This window comes from Dermacentor andersoni, chromosome 3, assembly GCF_023375885.2.
Source record: "Dermacentor andersoni chromosome 3, qqDerAnde1_hic_scaffold, whole genome shotgun sequence".
Taxonomy (NCBI): domain Eukaryota; kingdom Metazoa; phylum Arthropoda; class Arachnida; order Ixodida; family Ixodidae; genus Dermacentor; species Dermacentor andersoni.
Genome location: NC_092816.1, coordinates 170,950,100 through 170,971,049, shown reverse-complemented (window position 1 = coordinate 170,971,049; position 20,950 = coordinate 170,950,100). Strand labels below are relative to the sequence as shown.

Here is a 20,950-nt window from a genome sequence, read left to right as displayed (position 1 = left end):
TCACAATCATCATGTCGTCATTGAGTAGTGAGTATGCGCCGTTGTCAAGCCGACGTCGTCATTTCGTCGTCCTTAGTCGCTGTCATGCATCCGTTCCCACATCGTCGTCGTCATGCCATCTTGTTCGTACCATCGTCGTCATTCTAGCTTCGTCATCCTGTTGTCCTCATACCATCGGCGTACCGGCATTGTCATCATACACTCAACAACTGAATACTAGGAAGCGCATTAGAACTGCCCTTACCAGTTTTCATTTGTTACGCATGCATCAACTAGCCCAGCAACAAATTTTGCTAACGTCATACACTCGTCGTCATCCCATTATCGTCATGTTGCCGTCGTCACAATGTCGTCCTATGCCATTATCATCATCTATATCATCGTCATAAAATACCACCCTTGTCGTTCCACCAATGTAATTCTTTCTTCGCCATTCAATCGTCGTAATTGCTGTGGCGACATGCTGCCGTCATCATGCCGCCAACGGCTTGTGAGACCTTGGCAAGCGATTGAAATTTATTTATTTATTTGCTTATTTTCTCGAAGGACTCTTGTTGAGACATTACATGATGGAGTGGAGGGTTAGTGACAAAGGAAGATACTACCAATTACAAAAGATAAGGAAAAGGGATATTTTCGATGAGCCGCTTGAATGCAAGTGGAATAGTGGCAATTTCTGTGGGCAGGCCATTCCAGTCTTTTGTTGTGCGAGAAAAAATGATTGCTGTAAAGTCACGGTATTGTATGGGTATACAATGTGTTAGAGTGAGTTGTGCAGGCAATGCGATGTGCTCTTTTTAAGTGCGGGTTGTCACAAAGCAAAGAATAGAAAAAAATTTGAAAAAGGTTATGACGTGCTTTTCTACGGCGTGAGGCTAGAGAGGGTAAGCTTATTTGGGATTTCAGTGCTGAGATGCTTGAATTGGTACGAATAAGTTGGCAGAATAAATCGTGTGGCGCGGTTCTGAACTGACTCGAGGGCGTTAATACGGTTATTGTGGTGGGATTTAAAACTAGCATCGGCATACCCCAGCTTGGGCCGCACAAAGGTTAGAAAAGCAAGTCGTTTAATAGAGGGAGGAGCGAAGAAAATGTTACGGCGTGGATAACGTAGAGTACGATTAGCAGAATTTGTTATGTGGTTAACATGACAGGTCCAAGTTAAACGAGAAGAAAGGGGGTTAACCGAGGGGCCGGATCTTTATTAGTCATATCATTTCCCCTATGCTGTCCTTGGTGTCAGGTCCAAGTCACTCGAGATATACAGGCCAAGGTATTTGAATGAATCAGTTGTTGCAATCTGCATCTTATTGATGCTATAATTAGGCATATCGTAATTACGACGACGATGAATGGACATCAACACGGTTTTAGCTACATTTAATGACATGAGCCAAGTGTTACACCAGTTTTGTATGCGCAATAGGTTATTTTGTAATGCCAAATGGTTGGTGGGGTTAGTAACTGCTCGGTAAACCACACACTCATCTGCGAAGAGTCGGATATGATAAAAAATATTGCAACGCAGCTCATTGATGTATATTACGAAAAGGAGGGGACCAAGCACGATACCTTGAGGTACGCCTGAAAGCACGGGTTGTTACGATCTAGGTCGCAAGAAAAGAGCAAGTTGAGTGTCGCAGGAATAATTTTTGCGGGAACCATGTTGACTTGGCTGAAAAACTTCACGGATGTTAGGAAGTTAGCAATATGTGAGTATAAAATATGTTCCATTATTTTACAAGGCACGCTTCTTATGGAAGTAGGGCGGTAGTTACTTGGCAATGATCGGATTCCTTTCTTGAGGACTGGGATGACCTTGCCCACCTGCCAGACAAGTGGAATTGAAGCGCTGTTAAGCGATTCCTGGACTATGAGTGATAAAAAGAGGCTACACACATGTTTAGTGTTTTTTAGCACTTTGGCATTGATACTGTCTACTGCCGTAGATGACGAGTTCTTCAATGATTCAATTACTTTGACAATGCCGATCTGATCGAATGTCCTATTTTACATGAGCGGATACGCGAAGTATGATGGATCGGGCAGCCGACCGGGTAAATGGAGCACGGTTGGAAAATGGCGGAATATGTTTGCATATATGCGAAGCAACGAAAGCCTAAGAATCATCACTACTGATGTTAAAAAAGCGCGACTTCATAAATATGGCGTTTCGCTACATTTCTCAACAGCTAATCGCATTAACGTCGACAGTGGTCGTGAGAGCACTTCCGCCGTAATTATTTTCTCACCTGACTACAATGTATTCATTGCACTTATTCTGATAACTTGTCTTATTGGTGTTGCTGACATCATACGTGCAGCTGCGTATATTGTTGCTCGCCTGTGTACTGGGAAAGGCTTTAGTTCTCGCACGTTTTATTTTTGTCAATCGTACAAAAACGGACAGCCAGTTAGTTTTCAGCAGCAAGATCTATTTACGATACATTGTCGCCTGTGAAGTATAAGAAGCACCATTTTGTACACCATAAAGCTCAGTACCATTGCTCAGCACCTCATAAAAGTGTTGCATGATTGTTGCCTTAAGTTAGAGCTTGAAACGTAATCAACATGAACTTAAACAAAATTTTCAAATTATGTGAAACAATAGCTTTGCGCTTTTGTCTTAAGAAAAAGTGAGCAGTGGTGCAAGCGCGACATGAAACAACTCGATGAAGCATGCAACGTCGGTCGGTGAAACCAGAAAATCGCCGACGATTACGATATTCTCTAATGTGAAATTTGAGCGCAGCTGTGTGCGCGATTTCATTTCGCGATACATTGGCTGGCGCGGCCAATCTGCCTCGTTCGACACATTGCAAAGGGAGCGTTGTGGTGCGATTGCCTCGCTATTCGGGAGATCGCGAGAGGCGGCGCGTAGGTTACACGTGGGCGCGCTTCACAGCAGCTGCAGCAGACAGACCTCCGCACATGCAACGCTTTGTTCCCATACAGACGACACGCGCTACTCTGGCACACTCTCGTAGCCATCGTCGCCGCGAAGGTGTCTTGAGCGGCGCACTTTTCGTCTCCTTCTCCGCTTTCCTCCTCGCGCTCTCTTCGCTTTCATCCTTCGTTGTGTTCGTTCACTCGGTCACGAGGGAAAACGGCGACGCTCACCGCAGGAATGGGTGCCAAAGACCTGCGCTGTAAAGCAAAACTGAAATGGAAGTCATCGCTGGTGTATTTCGGCGCAATCCATTAGGAGCGCTGAGAGCCTAAGTCGGCCACAAGAGATTACTGGCGGATCCACTATTTACCTTTTATTGCATTCCTCTACTAACGCATTTCCTCATATGGCGTACTGGACATTTAACCTAGAATATTACTGTTAAATGATGCGTGACTATGCAGCGGCGGCACACTCACAAGCTGCCGCCGACATGTGCTTCGGTGTTGCTCCATTTGCCACTTATTGGCTTAGAAATACGTCTCTCGTCTGGCAGGCTCTCATCATTAATTAAGGGGCCCCTTTTATCTTTAATTATAATGCGGAAGGCATCTGTGCGATACGTTTTCACCGCCCGACTAGTAATGATTCATGGTAAAAAAATGCAGCCAATATACTTCAGCGACATTTTAAGCATCAAACTGCAGCTGCTAAATAGTTTTCCAAACGAGAAAGCATGCATGGTCCATTGCATCTTGGCTGACGGCTTGCATATTGTTTTTTTTTTTTAAAGGAGCCGTGCTCAGAAAACGACCGGATCAGCTGCTGAAGTACCTTAGATACTTCGGCGAGGACGGGGGCTTCCTTCCGGGTGGAGACGCGGTGACTTTCGTGGACAACCATGACAACCAGAGGGGCCACGGAGCTGGTGGCGCGGACATCCTGACGTTTTTCGAGCCCCGCCTGTACAAGATGGCCACCGTTTTCCTACTTGCGTGGCCATACGGATTGCCTCGCGTTATGAGCAGCTACCGCTGGCCCCGGGATTTCCAGAATGGCGTGGACCGAAACGCCTGGTTTGGACCACCGTCGGATGCCGCGTGGAACATCCAACGCGTCATTCGGCACAGCAACAACACCTGCGGAGGCGGATGGATATGCGAGCACAGGTAAGCCAGCTCCACCGTAAGTAAACGTGCACCACACTTCCACCTCCTTGCGGCATAAGAGCAGCATTGCGTCATTTAGGGATTTCTCATATAAGTGTATTTGCTCTCCCTATTCCAGAAAAGTGAGACCTTACGGAGGTGCCACCAGGGGCCCTATAACGTAAAACTATTCCAATGTGTTTTCATTCCAATCACGTAACCACTGACACAAGCGTCAGGCTGTAACCCTCATCATTGTTCGAACTGCCCAATCAAAGGCTATCCTCATTGAGGAAGTCACCTTTCTTTGTTTTCAATGTAAACGGCATTGCCTACGGTGACCCGTTTTAACGCGACAGCGTTAAAGAGACCGTGTCGCAGAAAATCCGGCGTCGGACGTCGCATCGCCAGATTTTCCAACCACGTATACCTAGGCCTTCCATATGATGCAAGAAATTGCCTGTAATAATTGAATTTCTCAAGCTTAAATACGTAGAAAAATCGTAAACTACGACATGCACACAACCTACTGAAATGATAGCTCTTAGATTGTAATTTGACTATATGAGAAAACATAATTATGTTAGGCGAAAACTCAAAGAAACCCTTCCACACAAACAAACTGGCCACGGCGTCCGCCATTTTGCCCGCGCCGGCGCGACGGATGTCTTCGGGGCCACGAAGCGGCGCGCCCGGTTCCTTGCCTTAATTCCTGCTGGCGCTCGCCTCCGCCGCATTGCGGCCCACGCAAGGGGCCGTGTTTCCACCACAAAGCTCGCCTTCGTGCATGGCGTTCAGGGCAAGCGTTTTCAGGTAAACATTACGGTTACATACGCTCCAGTTGGCTGGAAGCGTGCTACCGCTTTCCATTCTTAAAGGCGAAGCTGAAGCTTCCTCCAATTTTTTCCTTATCTAATTGGTTCACGAGAGGCAATAAGCATCGTCAAGTGTAGAGGGTTTCGGTCGGTCAGGGCCAGCCCAGTGAAAATAGATAACCGGCTGAGGAGGGTGGTGGCAGCGTCTGCGATCGAACTTTGTCTCATTAGGTATTGGTGGCAGGTCACAGATCGCGGCGGCGTTCAATGGACCGTTAAAAATGCCGGTAAAACGGATCCTCATCAAAGCAGAGTTGACAGAGCGATGCCGTTTACCTACTGAAAGGGCTCGATAACTCTCTATTGCTGCCCAAAATTTATATTACACGGAAGTAAATGCAAGCACCCCGGCCACCATGGCAGCGAGCGCCAAACGATCGGCGGACAACCATGTTCTATTAGTTTCAGGACGGGGCAACCTCCGTCTATACAGAAAAAATAAAGTGCACTTTTGTCCGACATGACAACACATCTTTATTGCGTACACAACACTTTTTTTCTGGTGAGCTCTCGCGATATTGTGACGTTGTGTGACAGACAGGTGTAATGAGCGCAGCCTAAAAACTTTTGACCAATTGGAGATGGCTAATGACAGAAAAAGCTTCCGATTACTTGTGAATATTTCTTTTGTTTGGTCAGATCATGCACAATCAGTGTGCACACGTGATATCAGATGGGCAGTCCTCGCGGTTATCGTGACGTCAAATGACAGACAAGCAAAGTGGGGGTGGCCCGACAATTTTTCGACCTGTCGTGGAGGGCTAATTGCAGAATCGCAATAGAAACAGCTTGGCATAGCTTTACTTTACAGTCCCGCAGGTTACGCCTCGTGACACATACGTCAACATAATTTCCTTAGGTCTCAGAAGAGGTTCGCTGAAGTAACTCTCAGTAGAAAAATTGGTGACAATAGACGGCGTTTCTAGAACCGGAGAAGGCGTCGTTGTACATGCTATGTGGCTACACATCAGCACATTTTTGAGTTTCTGAAGAATAAACAGTATATTGTTTGCTATTGGTGTTCCACCTTGGTATAGATTCTTCAGTCGGACCCTTTCGCTGTCTTTGCGCACAAAATTAAGCACGTTGAAACAGCTGGTCCACTGTCGAATTCTCCTGATTTTACAGATCGCATGAAAAGCTCTTTGAGAATGTATGATCCCCCTTCTTCCTTTGTTTTGTGATTGAACACAAGCCTACAACAATTTCTTAAATCACTCTAACGTGGCGCGCTTGCATGTTTAGCTGGACACTTCGCAGCGGGCAGAAGATTATTCGCCAGTTCTATGGCCTCGGAAATTCCAGCGCTGGGCTGCAGGGTAGGGGGGGGCTTCGATGATCGCGCCCCTGACGTCCCGAATACTGCAAGTGTACACACACAGTACAGCTTCGTTGATATTGTAGCTTACGCAAGAAAAGACGGGGGCAATATCGAAGCGCGAATTCCTGTAGGTCTTGTTCATGACTAATGTATCTGACGCACCTGAGAACGGCACATTTTACCATGTCACCAGGAACCCCGAGACCCACTTAGATACTGCGTTAACAGTTACTGAGCAGTGAACAGTGGTGTTCAAGCAAACACCATTCTTCAGCACTTCTTCTGCAACACTCGTTCGGTCTGTGGCTGGCATTGGTACGTCACGCGAAGGTGCGCACGGCGTTGCAGATGCCTAGTTGAGTTCCTTAATAGTTTCAGCGCCGCTTATGCGCAGCGTATTTGTAATTGTTTAAGGGGAGTGATCGCATATAACCACCGCACAGTGCCTGCTAGCTGAGACTGGCATGTAGCGATGTCACAGTTGTGAACTACAATGTATCCTGTTGCACGTGTGACCTTGCATGGCTACTGAGAACAAACTTGGGTAATATATTCAGCTGGTTTTATACTTAGTAAAGGACACTTCCAATTTCATTGTCAAACGATGTGTTGGCAGTTGCAGATACATGTAATAACGTGAAACTTAATGCAGTGGCCTAATCATTCTAACCAAAATTATTTACCAAGTGGCGGCCAGGACGTTTTAATATGGAGCAATGGTGCGTTTTATTTTGGGGTGCTCTTTATTGTTTTGACAGAGTAGCGCGGATTTTGTAACACTCTCGCTCCATCTGAACAGTTCGAGTATTCCGCAAAAGCTCGACAGGACTAAGCACAGAACGTCACCTTGGCACCTTGCCTCCCAAGTCGTGACACAGCACCGCGGTGTTTAGCTTTGTTGATGCTTCTGTGCAATTTTATCTGTTAGATTACGAACAGAAACATGCACCGTGTTGCCGACATAGGCTCCCAGTATGTTTAACTTCAAAGGAGACTAGAAAACTATAACACGGAAGATTTACAACGGATGCGCACTCTCCTGGCGAAGTTACCAGTTTAGGGGTTGCTTTGCTTGAAATTTGTGAGCACAAGGCTTACTTTTTCTGGGCGAAGAAAAAAAAAGAAACATGAACAAATCAGTGCTTACCAGAACACATTCCTTCGATTCTTTCACCACGTCATGTGATCAAGGCATCATTTTGTTTGTGCACTAACTTTCAGACCTATACTATCTGTGACGGCCCTATACGGAACCGAAATCGTGCTTTCATGTTATTAAACGTTAGTAATATTGTAGTTTGTAGTTTTCTATTCAGCATCTCATTTATCCACGGTAACCCTCAAAAAACTGTCAGTTTGGAACTGTCACATCCGAATTTCAAGGGAAGCTGCTAATTTTGAGCAGTGGAAGTAAGAGGTTCAGTTGCCTTTATTTAAATCACTGACTTGAAAAAGTTGCCCATATATGAGTGGTCCGTGTGAAACTTTGGCCCCATATAACGGTTTCGTGCATTTGTTAAGCAATTCCTACAACGACAGTAAATCATTTAAAAAATGTACTTCGGCTAAATATTGACCACAGCGCGCCCTTTCTCCCTTTCCACTCCCTCCATTTTGATATTGAATAAATTTCATCAAGGTTCCATTCGCATTTCTTTCAGGGCATCCGCAAAAAACATCGGCGCTGATGGTAAAAGATTACAGTTATGAGGCACCTTATCGCTTTTACATCTAATCTCTTGCAAAGGCAGTAATTAGTCCGCACAATTTGAACTTTGCCTAGAGGTTGCCTATAGTGTGTTCCTTATTTATTTATTTATTTACCCTCAGGGCCTTTCGGCATTAGAGAGGGGAGTGGGTTATACAACAAATAAGAAGAAAATAAATCATGAGCTTATACATAATATTTGCTAATTATACAATGTTAGCTGAAAGTATGATAAATGCAGTAATAGAACATGACATATAAAAGTAACATTAAACAAGAAAAAGCAAAACACCAGGAGCAGTTCGTACAAATGTTTGCTATTGTACATTGTTAGCCAGTGCTTTTCGAAAATGATCATTGTTATGAATGGAAACAATGCCAGTAGGAAGATCATTCCAATCTTTCGACGTACGTGGCAAAAATAAATGTAAAAAGTGTGTCGTGTTACTTGTACCAATTCTAACTTTATGATGATGATCAGTACGGTGAGATAAGTAATATGGTAGCGACATGAATTTTGGATGAAGTGTAGGGTGGTGATACAGCTTCTGAAAAAATGAAAGGCGGGAAATTTTTCGACGTGTTGCTAGCGGTTGAAGACCCAGATTCGATTTCATTGAAGAAACGCTCGCACCACGGTAGTAATTCCAAGGAATAAAACGAGTGGCGTTGTTTTGGATGAGTTCAAGGGAATGTATTAGGTTTTCGTGGTAAGGGTCCCATATAGCTGCAGCGTATTCTAATTTTGGCCGTAACAGGGTTTTATAAAGTAGTAATTTAAAGGAGAGGGAGCATGAGAAAAGTTACGGCGTAAGTATCCCATCAAGCGGTTAGCTTGATTAATTATGTATTCGCCGTGATGATTCCATGTTAATTTCGATGTCATATGTAGGCCTAAGTACTTATATGAGTTAGTAGATTCTAAAGCAACGTTATTCAAGTAGTACACTTGTTTGCACATTGTGGCAAACACAAACAATATATACCTCGTTTAGTTAATCGAGCACATCGGAAAAACCAACAACGAAAGTTCTCCGATCGTATGAAATTAGGCGAAATACGAGAGTTCAGTAAGTATTTGTGATGATTTTTTTATTAAGACAGAAATGTGATAACTGTCACAAATTCCTTTAGCGTGACCCCTTTTTCTGAAATATCTAAAAATCGTGTGGCAGTTATGTCGGGATATTAAGAAACCTAGATGATAGTGGCCGTACGACACTTTAAAACACTCCATTAGGAAGTTGCAATTTATCAGCATCCATGTAACCTACCACGCAATTTTGCTACAGAATTGCACAATTTTGTGCTAAATTTGACTTGTGGTATTTGTAGCTATGCCAGAGCAACACGCTAAATTCTTAGCCTCTCATAATTATGGACAGCACTTGCATACGCTTTTATTTCTAAAGTGCCATTTAACCCACTCACTTGTTCAACTTGCCTGCACGCCGCCCAACATGACCCCTACTCTTACCAAGAAGCTACCTCGTTTACTTCACCGAGGACACCAGATGAATGTGCTATCACGCATTAAAGAACAAAGAATACAAGCGGTAGGTAATTGCTTTTCAAGCTCTCACTTCAGCCACGAATGCGACAATTCCGCGACACATTGAGTGAACACGCCCCGCATTTTTGTACGGCTGAGTAGCCTAGAGTCATAGAAAAACGTAGCTGAAAACGGCAGCGTTATAGTTTCGAGCACATGTTAAAGCAATTGTTTTTCAAAAGCAGTAACTGATGCACATGCGTTTGAACTTGGCACAAATTTGCGATAGCGTTCCCTCTAAGTTCGATGAACTTGGCCTTGCAGGCATTTGTAGTTAAGCCAAGGCAGCTGGCAAATTCTGCGTTGCTCGTAAAACATAAGAATGTAGAGCACTGGCGTAGCTAATTTATTGAAAACGCCGTAATTATCCCACAACATTAAAATTTTACATGCACACTAACCGGCATCTTCCCTTCGTTGCTTCCAATGCAAACGAGGAGGCTTGTATAGTTCAACCAAGACTAACTACATTCTTTGTTATCACTTGTGGAGCAACCGCGAAAACAAGGGATCAATAATTATTTGTAAGGCAATTCTGTTTATTACAAAACACAAACTTTCCGCTCCACACTAGATTCAAGTTCGCCACTATATTTACTGAATTTGAAGTTGATATCTTCCCGTTGTATTATGATTTTGAGAAACATAGTGGATAACGGCAGCTTGACATTATGGGACGCTTGAATAAATAAACCTCTAGAAAGGCTGTAAATAAACTACACAGATTAAAAATTTCTCTTTCGCCACGCATAACATGCTTACTACTTTAACGAAATATAACCAGTGTGCTTCGAATAGACAACCTAGGAGACGGGGTAAAAGTGCATACCTTTGACGGTACATAAACCTTCGGTGAAGACGAGTATTGAGTTATTGTTTTCAGAACACTTTCAAGCTATCCGTAAGTGTTACTCATTGTGGGAGCCGTATTTCCTAAGCATTCTAACCCTCTTCTGTGTCTCGTCCTCTCACTTAAGCGGACAAAGTTTTGAAGCCTTTCATATAACGCTTCAGAACGAGTCAAAATTGAGTACTTAACTTTCAACAAACCCCGAACTGACACACAAGCTTTCGAACTGGTCTGCATATTGCTCCTATTGTTAGCCACATTCTATAAAAACATAAGCTTCGTGACTTATGTAGTTTTTTGAAGGTGACCGCGAAACTGGCTTGTAGCGTTTTTGAGCATTTCTTTATATAGGCATACTCCAAGCGGCGCTGAAAAAATCGTCCCGATGGGACACCTAGTCATTTCAAAGCAGAACTAAAATAAATCTCTTCCTGTTCGAGATCTCTTACTTTTGTAGAGGAACTTGCAAAAACCTATGTACGCTATTGCATTAATGTACGCATATTGTTTTTTTTTCTATGAGCAGTACTTGGGGAGCGGTTGGTGAGACATGTTTTTTTTTTTTTTTTTTTTTTTGCTGTTAGCATATATGTCGCTGCTGGAGAGTTCCGTAAGGTATGCAGCAACAGCCTTGATGTATCATATTACCGGACACACAAGTTATCGCATGAAACCGGCACAGTGCCTCTACTGCAGACGACGCAGTGTCTTCGAGATGCTGTGCGCACATGCAATGTCTGTGTTTCCACTTTTCACTCCAGATGGAGACAGATCTACAACCTTGTCGAGCTGCACAATGTGGCGGGGTTCTCGCCTGTCACCAACTGGTGGGACAACGGTTACCATGCAATCGCATTCGGCCGTGGAAACGCGACGTTCGTCGTCATCAACAACGAGGATTTCCGTCTTGACGTAATTCTTCAGACGTCTTTACCACCGGGAACATACTGCGACGTCATCTCTGGCGTGAAGACTTCAGGCGCTTGCACTGGAAGGTCATTCGTCGTCAAGCCTGATGGCAGTGTTGATGTTACCGTGGACAACTTATGGGATGATCCTGTCATCGCGCTGCACATTGCGGTGAGGCTGTATACATGTACCTGTTCGCAGGTAGAAGCAGCAAGCAATATCGATTCATAACAGCTCTAGCTTAGCATTGCGGTCACTCCCTTAAAAACTAACTGGCAGTTTTGACCGCGGAGAAAGCCAAGTTTCGCAGCGTATAGATACACAGCACCCACCATTGTATATCCTACGTTTCCAATACGAGTGGAAGCATGACAAAGTGAGCAACTAGACATTCTAACGCGCTAGCATTAGAAGCGTCAAAGTGGAAAGAAAGTCGCTAGTCTGCAGTGTTTCAACAAATTATCCATATAAATTTATCTCGGTATAACTATTTATATGTCGTTTACGTACATGTAATTTTTATTAACAATTATAAATTCATTTTCGAGAGGCCAGTACTGTTTGGTTCGCATTGACAAGTCGGCGTAGCTGACGACGAGTGCGATGACTTGACGCCATGCGTGTAGAATACAAAACTCTTTTATGCTGCACTCATTGAGCATGTGCAAACCTTTTCCGTGACACCTTTAGACTGCGCGGATAGTACCGAATGCTACCAACTCCCGTGTTCACGCTAAAAAAAAAATATTGTGTGAAGGTGTCCAAAAAACACAGCGTTAATGTGTATTGAGAACGACGTGTTCAAACAGATTTCCGGCTCACGCAGTCAGTGATACCAGCGTCAGATTCTTCAGGCTAGGGGACGTGCCTAGTTTGGTAATAAGGATGTTGTCTGCATGCTTCTATTTTGCTGGTTTTCTGCCAGCGGTGGTGGTTCAAATACTTGGTGAGGGCTCGTGTTGAATGACAGTTCAGTTTGCTCAAAAGCTTGTTGATGCTTGCATTTACCCGGCATGGTGTTTCAAATTAACGATTGAATTGCTTGCCGAACTTCGGCAACCGTGATTGTTTTGTCCAGCTCGCAGTTCACACCGCTGCATTCAGCCGGTTGTCCCTGTCTATTGGTGGAGTTTCCTATATATCTCGTCTTCGGCTCGGCTAGGATGTCGTCGTCGATGCCTGAATAATTATATTGGACTGTTTGTTCACTGACTGCTTTACTTTGTGTTGGACCAAGGAGATGACCTTGCATCGCCCACGTTTTGTTTGCGGCGAGAGTGCCTTGTGGGCTGTCGCGTATCTGTTTCCAGATTTGCCGCTTGAGATCAATCGCGCATGTCGCTGCGTTTTATGTGATCTTCCCTATGCGGAGTTTTAACTTCCGGGTGATCTTTCTCTTCTCTGTATCTTGATTAGGCTACGTCGCGCCTCGCAGAGATGTAGGTGGTGTAAGTCTGCAGTCAGTGTGTCTGTGGTCAGGGTAATTTCTTCGGACTGTTTATCCAACTCCGGCAGCAAAACTTCCAGTAATTGTTGCAGTGATTCGATGTCTTTTATGCGACTGTCATTTCTCTGCTTTCGAAAGGAATCCCGCTTTATTATCCTCGTTTGAGTTTCTCGTTTGCGTGCTGCGTTAAAGGCGCCTACTATCACCAAACCGTTGTTTTTGGCAAAAGTTGAAGCCTTGGTAACCAGGTAGTGAAGTTTTTGTTCCTCAGCCTCGGAGGACCATATACGATAAGCATGAATACGCATTTCTGTTATCATGTTAAGCTCAGTGTCGCCGCCATCTTTGACCTCATTTTCGTTAGGAAGTCGCTGTTAAGTGCTGCCACTGCGTTTTCTCGCGGTGATATGTGTTTGTTGTAGCCTATGTGCGTCGGTTTAATGCCGGTTTCTTGGAGGCCGATGGTGCTAGGCGGCATGTGTCCTTTGCAAGTGTACTGCAGTAAACCTCAATATTTCACTTGCAGCGGCGACAGTTGCGTTGCCGTATCAGGATGAATTTTGTGCCTTTTTGCTTGTGCTATTCATGGTGTCTTTTGTAGATAGTGGATGAATACGGTAAGCTGACGTGCTTTTACTTTTGTAATGGTTACTGTTGGATACGACGCACAGGTCATGTGTTTCGAAGCGCTAAATTGAACGAGGGAAGGTGTTGTTAGGTTGTTATCATTTCGATCGACATATGCGTCTGGGATGTAACGGTAAGGCCTCCGGTTGTTGCGCTAGATGATCTGTGTTCAAAACCTCCTATATGACAAGCGTAAGCTTTTTACAGAGCAACAACCTTTGTCAACACGCAGTTTTTGTACGAGTTCCTACGCTCTTGCAGCGCTCCTTCAAGCTAGCCTTCGATGCGCTGGGCGCGTGCGTCGCCTGGTATAACAACGATGGAGTGTACCTAAAGCGCAGTCCAGGGAAGGAAGCTATTCTCAAAGGCCATGGTTTTGTGTTCTGCAAGGGCCAGAAACAATTGCACAGATGGAAACACGTCATAGAGGTTTGCACACCACTACCACCACACCTTACCCCATCATTACCGGACGCAGTCTAGCGCTTTGAAATGCTGGTACACGGCACCGCTTTTGAAATCGGCCAATCTCGGCGGCAGAAAGAACGCTCCCAGCGTTGCGAGTTGTGCAACACTACGGTACCCAATGCAAACGACAAACTTGTTTGCTTCAAAGATAACGCACAGCCGCGCATCTGGCTGTCATGCCTCCAATGGTCAGAGAGGTGCAGCCAGGCAAAAGCCGCACAAAGATATAACACTTCAATCAGGGTAGAAAACTAAAGAATGCCGATCAGTATGGTAGAAAAAAGTATAAGCTCCTTTGACTTCGAACGTCACCTTCGGTGGTCGCTGAACAAGATTTTTTTACCCGACCGGCATTGATTGCTGGCGTAGTTCACAGTGAATGCTTCACCTAGTATTCAGATTTTTTTAGACTACGAGTGGTCTGTAAGTCAAGCATGTCAGTTTCTTTTTTTTGAGAGTCCTTGATGAAGTCGATAGGTCACAGAAAATATTTCGCGCAGTATTCAGATTTTTGACGATGACACGTAATGAAAAGATATTAGGTCAACGGTAACCTGACTTCAGTACTGCTGACATGGGTAGGTAAAAAAAATCCTATTTTATATATGGTTTTTACCGCTTTTTCAATGGAAATTCCCACAAAAAATTTTACCATGTCGGAAAAAAGTGAACAAAAAATAAATATCATGTCCATAGCGTGGCCGTTCTGTTCAGCAATTAATGTTGCGAGCAGAATAATATTTGTAGAAGCTCAATACTTAAAATTTTTACAAGAAGGAGCCCCACGGGCATTTGAGACGTTTCCAAACAATCTGATAATTCGATTGCTACTGCTCAACGACTGCGATCAACAAAGCCGAACAAATGGGCAGACCTTGTGCACTTTCTACTAGCCCAATTTGAAACGGGGTGGACCAAAGCCGTCTTTAAATAAGATTGACCTCTCTCTGAGCACTAAATTTTAAATACGCAGAGAGCGCTGTGAGAAAAAAATGCACATAGGCGTACGGATGTGCCAAAATACGAACACTGATGTGCATAATCTTGCACATTTTAATAGAAGTGAGCAATACCTTACGCTACATTGCATTCTATTTATGCTAAAAGCTTAGCGGTAGGAATTACTTAGTGCAAGTGTAAGCGTAAATCAGAAACCAAGTAGGTCTTCGTGTTGAGCAAATTATGTGAATCTTTGTTCAGGCTTAAGAGACGGCCAGGGCATTTTTGGTTGCACTCATTGTGGTTGCTAGCGGGTTTTCTTGTGTTTTTGTATATTCTAGAATAGTGTTCACTGGTTTTTCTTTCTTTTTTGCAGGCAAAACTTGATAGCACAGCGTGAGAAGCCCGCTCTCCCTCATAGAGCTGGAAATATACGCAGAAATTATAAATAAAATTATCAGTTTTTTTATGCAGTAGTTGTACCAGTAATGATCCTTTCTCTGCATGAAGGAAGTAATACAATATTGTAAAATATTTAATTACAGAATTTTGCCACCCATACGTGTGAAAACAAGTCTACGCCACATATGTGTTCGTCAACCAGACAGGAAGATGGAAAATCGACGTGATGAACAGTGGTCAAACAAACACGGTGGCTTCATCTCTAAGCATGGCTTGTTCGACGGCTATTGATGCCTCCAAGTAGAGGTGGTTGAGAGATCACCAATCAAAAATAACAGTAGACGGGAAAATTGCGGCAGAACCCATTCCATGATGACTGTAGGTGTTAATGGAACTGGCACTCAAACAATGTAGCGACACACCGAATAACTGACGGCACACTTACATGAAATCTGTCGGGATCAGTCTGAGATTTTCCTTGCTCCTTTCAGCTATATACAAAACACAATACCTCCGTCAACGGCCCCACTCTGCTACAACACAAGCGCGCGAGGGCCGCCTATGGCTATGACGAATGACAACAACGGCAGGACGATTCCGAAATAATCACACTGGTGGAAGGACGACCATGTGAGGACGAAGGTATGAATACAATAAAACGTCGACGAATGTATGACAACGGTGGCGTGACAACGAAGGCATGGGGAACCAGTGCGTGAGTTTGATGACGATGACATTGATGTTTTATTGGCATCCCCTTTTAAATGGGACAGTGAAAAATAGTCGCCTAGCCTTTTTGAGTTAATCTGATATGTTATACATGCTTTTCACGTTACCATTTTTGTGTACATATCGTTACGCTTTCTTCTCTTCCTCGAAACTTCTCTAATTTGTGCCGCTACCTAGGCCTGCAACGAATCGGGTGGTATATATTCTCTGCTTTTGCCCACCAACACTCTAAATATTCCAAGCTTATCTCGACTGCTGACCGACCACTTGATGCCCTTCCGTATACTTAAATTCAGGTGCTTTTGCAACGTGTACGTTACCTACCGGTTCCACAGGCTAAATCGCTGCGCATTTTATTAGTGCTCCGGACTTTTGCTTGCAGCATAGACGTGCCTCACCTTGTTGCGATTATTGACTCCGCTATGTCTCTTTTCTTAGGCAACCAGATTGAGGCTCATGTTTTCTTTTCTGATTTCTTTCTTCCCATTCTTGTAAATCTCTGTTGTCTTTTTTGTTTCCATTTCTTTTGCACCCAATTCACTGTCTGTATTTCTCTCACATTCATTTTTACTATTTCATGCTGTTTATTTACACATTCAATTACCCTGCACTTGGTTGCCAACTTTCTTGACTTCTTCTTTCATTTTCTGTCCACGCTTTTCAAGTGCCAGATACTTGTGCACTATAGCCGCCTATTTACTTTTATCCATGTACGTGAGTCTTTCTTCAACGCTAATTTTGATCTGCGCCACTCTGCCTTCAAAAGAGGCCATACCCATGCCAGCATGGGTTAATAATGGCAACATGAGAGGTATACAATTAAACAAAATGAGAAAGAATAACATGATATATCATCGATGTTCATACCTCTATTTGGATGTGGACATTTTTACCAATCAGTATATCTTACATATATGAATGTCGTGACATCAGGAGAGCCCCGTCTTCCATCGCGCGCAAGGCACCGGAGGGGGGGGGGGGAGGAGGGCGTCACACTACGGCAGCGGCTGCGTATGGCAGGACTGTGCAAGGCAGCGTGGGTCCTGTCTTGAAAGCGATCTACGAGTACAGATTCTAGGCACGCCAAGCGCTGATAGCTTAGTGAGCGCCGTGTTCTCGCCGTTTAGTTCGCGTTGACGCGAGAGGCACCCGCTGCTGCTGCCGCTCTGCCTCACACCACCGTTTTGAAAGCGAGCGTCTGCTGTCACCAAGGAAGATGTTTTCATATCTGCATATGCGCGCGTGATACCATGCTTGTTATTTTAGTTAGTGAGCGAATGAGTCTCCTCTGCAAAAACTAAGGCTTGGGGCACAAAGGGAGAAAGCAGAAGTCAAACGACCGAATGTAAGACCAGAGGTTATACCCTACGTGCACAAGATGCCACATAACCTTAAAAAGGTTGCTAACTGTCATGGTATTCTTCTGCATTTTTTCTGCGGCCAACAAGCTTTCGAAGCTGTGCCCTCGAGTTCGCTGTGAGAGCAGGCGGGGCTGCCGCACGAGGCATGAGAAGCCCTTTGTTGAGGGCTCCAGAGGGGTTGTATATGCAATTACCTTGCATCCTTGCGGGCAGCTCTACACTGGACAAACCAAGCTTTGCGTGAATGACCGTTTAAGGCAACATGCGCAAAAACTAAAGAAAAAGGAGGATAAGGGCGCACATTTGGTGGCTCGTGTTAGCGCGTGTGGTTATGACGCTCGATTTTCTGCGACTACTATTCTGTGCAGGAGCGGCAACGCCTCTTCCAGGCTCGCTTTTGAGGCTTTGTTTATCAAGAAGAATGGAGATAGGTGTATAAGTGAGTCTTCTATCTCATTACTAGATGCCGACTTTGATTCCTGAGCAACCCCCTTGATGTGCATGTGCCTGTTCTCTTCTGCTTGGTATGCTCATGTGTGACAAGAGGATATATATGTACTATTCTTCCTTCCATTAAACAGTTGTGAGTAGCGCTTGTCCTTGTCCGCCTTGTTTCCTTGTTTTTATCGCACTAATTTACTACTTCAATCACAATGAGTCACGTTGTTGACCACAGTGCGATTGGTTAGCTCAATAATACAGAATGATCGGTGCACACTCTCTCGACAAGGCTTCGCCAATGCTGCGTTGACATAGAGAAACGCAGTTCTCCTGCTGTCCTGTACGAGCGTAGGAGTTCTTCGGCTGAGCTCGCTTGCTGTACCTCAATGCAGACAACTAACGCGTTGCCCTACGCCATGCAGAATGGTAACAAGTATTCTGTTTTCATCAAGATGTCTAGCCCAGCCTGTGGGGCCGTGTGCCACACAGGCTGGACTGTTTTATTCAAGGGAGAAAACTACGTCCAACAAACGAGGTAGTCATGCAATGTATCTACACAAACAATTTGAACGCTTGTCTAAGTAAACAGCAACAGCAAATTCATTCCGTTGCCAAACGATACCCACGCTATTATGTTTGTTGCGTATGCTCTTTTACGAATTGCTGCCAAACTACAGCTTAGAATTACAGGGAGAACGTGAGCAAGGGCACCAGTAAGGGCCGCGGAATGTATAACTGGCAAATACATAGCTTCGATTCATGTCAGCATAGCGACGGCTTATGGATGGCACTGAGCACGTGCTGGCACGCTTAACAAGTCTTGCTTGCATCGGCTGCAAAGCAGTTTTCATTGTCAGGTGAGCCGCCTCAAAGGAGCACGTTATCCTCACCATGTGATCATAGCTGTTGCAGAAAAAAAAAATGCTCAGGCAGCACAAGGAACCTAACATTGTAGACCAGGGTCGAGCAGGGCCTTCAGGAACTAGGTGTGCTATCATCCCATATGTACACGGCATATCTCACGATCTGAAAAAAGTAGGCAAACGAGCTGATGTTCGGGGTTTATTTTCCGCTCCGAAACGTCTTGGTTTGATGTGTGCCAAGGTGAATGCAGGAAATCGGGAAAAAAAACACTAATGTGCACAAATAACATGGCCAGAAGCATGTCGGATGTGTAAAGAAAGCAGTTTATTCGGTTTCGTTGTCGTGTGATTTCCAATATGCAGGCCAAACGGGCAGACCTATGTCTGAATGACAAATTATATGAGCATTGAGATAATATGGAAAACCAGCTCTCCGGACTCATTAATGCTCATTGTAAGGCTCACACGTGCATTCAAGATTTTAATAGAACCTGTGTTTTGAACAGAGCTGATGATGAACTGACAAGGGAGATATTGGAAGCGCTTGAGATCAAGAAGCGTGGTGATGCTTGTATCAGTGAAGCCTCAGTTTTTCTATCGACAAAGGAACTGGCGTATCTTGGGAGCGGCACTTAAAAGCTGTTCTGTATCGTGTTTTTCTCGTGGGATGCTGATGACGGCACTGTTTCTTCTCGTTCTCTTGATCCTTCGCAGCAGGTATTTATTCACGTGTGAAGAAATAAAACGCTCAGTTGTAAGTGCGCCTACGTGGTTTTCCCTCATCGCCTTCCTTTGTGCGTTGCTTTATTTGGCGCCATCGTTGTAATTATAGATGGCCTTCCTGGCTACGCAATCAGGCGGCGCTAATGAAAAAGAAAAAAAAGTATACAAAGGGCACAAACACCTACTGGCAGCAGTCAGGAACGGCAGGCACATGATTTTATTTTCGACGAAGCTGCTGTGGCTGTACCAACAGCAACGATGTTGATGATTCTGCAAAATATTGATCCTTTTGACGGCGATCCAGTGGGCGCTGCCATGTTTGGTCACGTGCTGACGCCTCCATTGGTCGCCTCAGCGGCCATCGTTGCCTCCGGGTTTACAATGGATGTGCAGCTTAAGGAACCTCTGTTTTGAGAGATCTCATAGACTGTGTCTGGGCAAATGGCACGAAGCTTTGGCCAGAGCTTCATAGAACATGTAAAAGCGCTTTGGGAGCTGATTTAGCTATGTCCATGCGGCGCGAGCAGCTTACAAGGTGCTTGTTCTAAAAGCGGGGCTAAATTTCTGCTCCAAGCTATCCAAACTTTCCGCTTATGAATTGACTCAGGATCAGTCTGTTTTGCTCTTCGTACTTCATTAGTCAAATACATTGAAGCAGCGGCTTGTCGCGTTTCTAACTCAGTCAACTTCCTCCGTGCGCTCACTATCTGATTGTTTTCCGTCTAATAGCTCGCAGGTGTGCTCAGTTTCGATATATTTCTTCTTACGGCGCATAGGGCTTGAACCTAGCTGTTGGTAACCCGCTTTCTCTCGTGTACTTCCACGAAAGATTCAGCTTCAACAATCCGTATGCTGTCGGTATAGTCCGTCATTTATTGTGGGTATGAACTGCGCATATATTCAAGTGCGTGCCTGTTCACTTATTCTTGATACATTGGCGATAGAGTGGCCGTCTGTAAGTTTGCGTGAAATGTTAGGTAGATTTGTGCACATAGCGTGCGCTAAACTTATCAGATCAAGCGGCGCTACTCCCTTTTTTCAGACGTTAGTGATACAACGCTGCAGGACTGGGGAAATACTGGGGGAAACTTGTGCAATGCAACGAGAAGGGCCACAAACACAGGCACTCCTTGTATAGCAGTGCTCCATGAGTTTGGTCACACAGATTAATGCCATTCTTTAATGTGCCAGTCACTATTTTTTGCAGCCAACTACACTGCACACCTCTTCAATCCACCGCTCCACAATTTGCACCACAATTGGAGCACAGTGCGTTGGCGAAAACTCAATTGCATTTCCGACAGCTGGTTCGCACAAAAGCAAGTTAGAAGCAGTAATGGTTTCGTATTCGTGCGCTCTCGCTGAGGCCACCCGCGCCGCACCGCCGAAAGCGCCATCTTGTTTTTCTAGAACAAAGAGCTCCGCGAAAAGGGTCACTAGGAGCTGAGGTTTAAAGATAGTTATTGCCACTGCAAAAACGCGAAAGTAAACGAGATCGCCGTGTGCGAGGCTTATATATGATGCAAACGGCGCAGTGAAAAGAGTATTGTGCGTGTGTGGGCTGAGGAGGAGGGGAAGGGGCACACCTGTCGAGCATGGTGCATATCTCCACATGCTCGCTCGCCCACAGCATTTGTTGCGGCTCCTAGCGAAATATAGCCCCCTTCCCAAAAAACGATGCAGCTATTTCTAAGAGG

The 20,950-nt window shown here is 44.7% G+C and overlaps 1 protein-coding gene across 1 annotated transcript in view; it reads left to right on the top strand.

Moving 5' to 3' along the window:
• Positions 1–15,207, top strand: part of LOC126524468 (pancreatic alpha-amylase-like) — a 44,456-nt gene extending 29,249 nt beyond the window's left edge. Inside the window, exons 5-7 of the mRNA XM_050172781.3 lie at positions 3,684–4,059; positions 11,106–11,424; positions 15,111–15,207. Coding sequence (XP_050028738.2) covers positions 3,684–4,059; positions 11,106–11,424; positions 15,111–15,134 — 719 coding nt within the window. The 3' untranslated portion in view covers positions 15,135–15,207. The remainder of the gene's footprint in view (positions 1–3,683; positions 4,060–11,105; positions 11,425–15,110) is intronic.
• Positions 15,208–20,950: the final 5,743 nt, after the last annotated feature.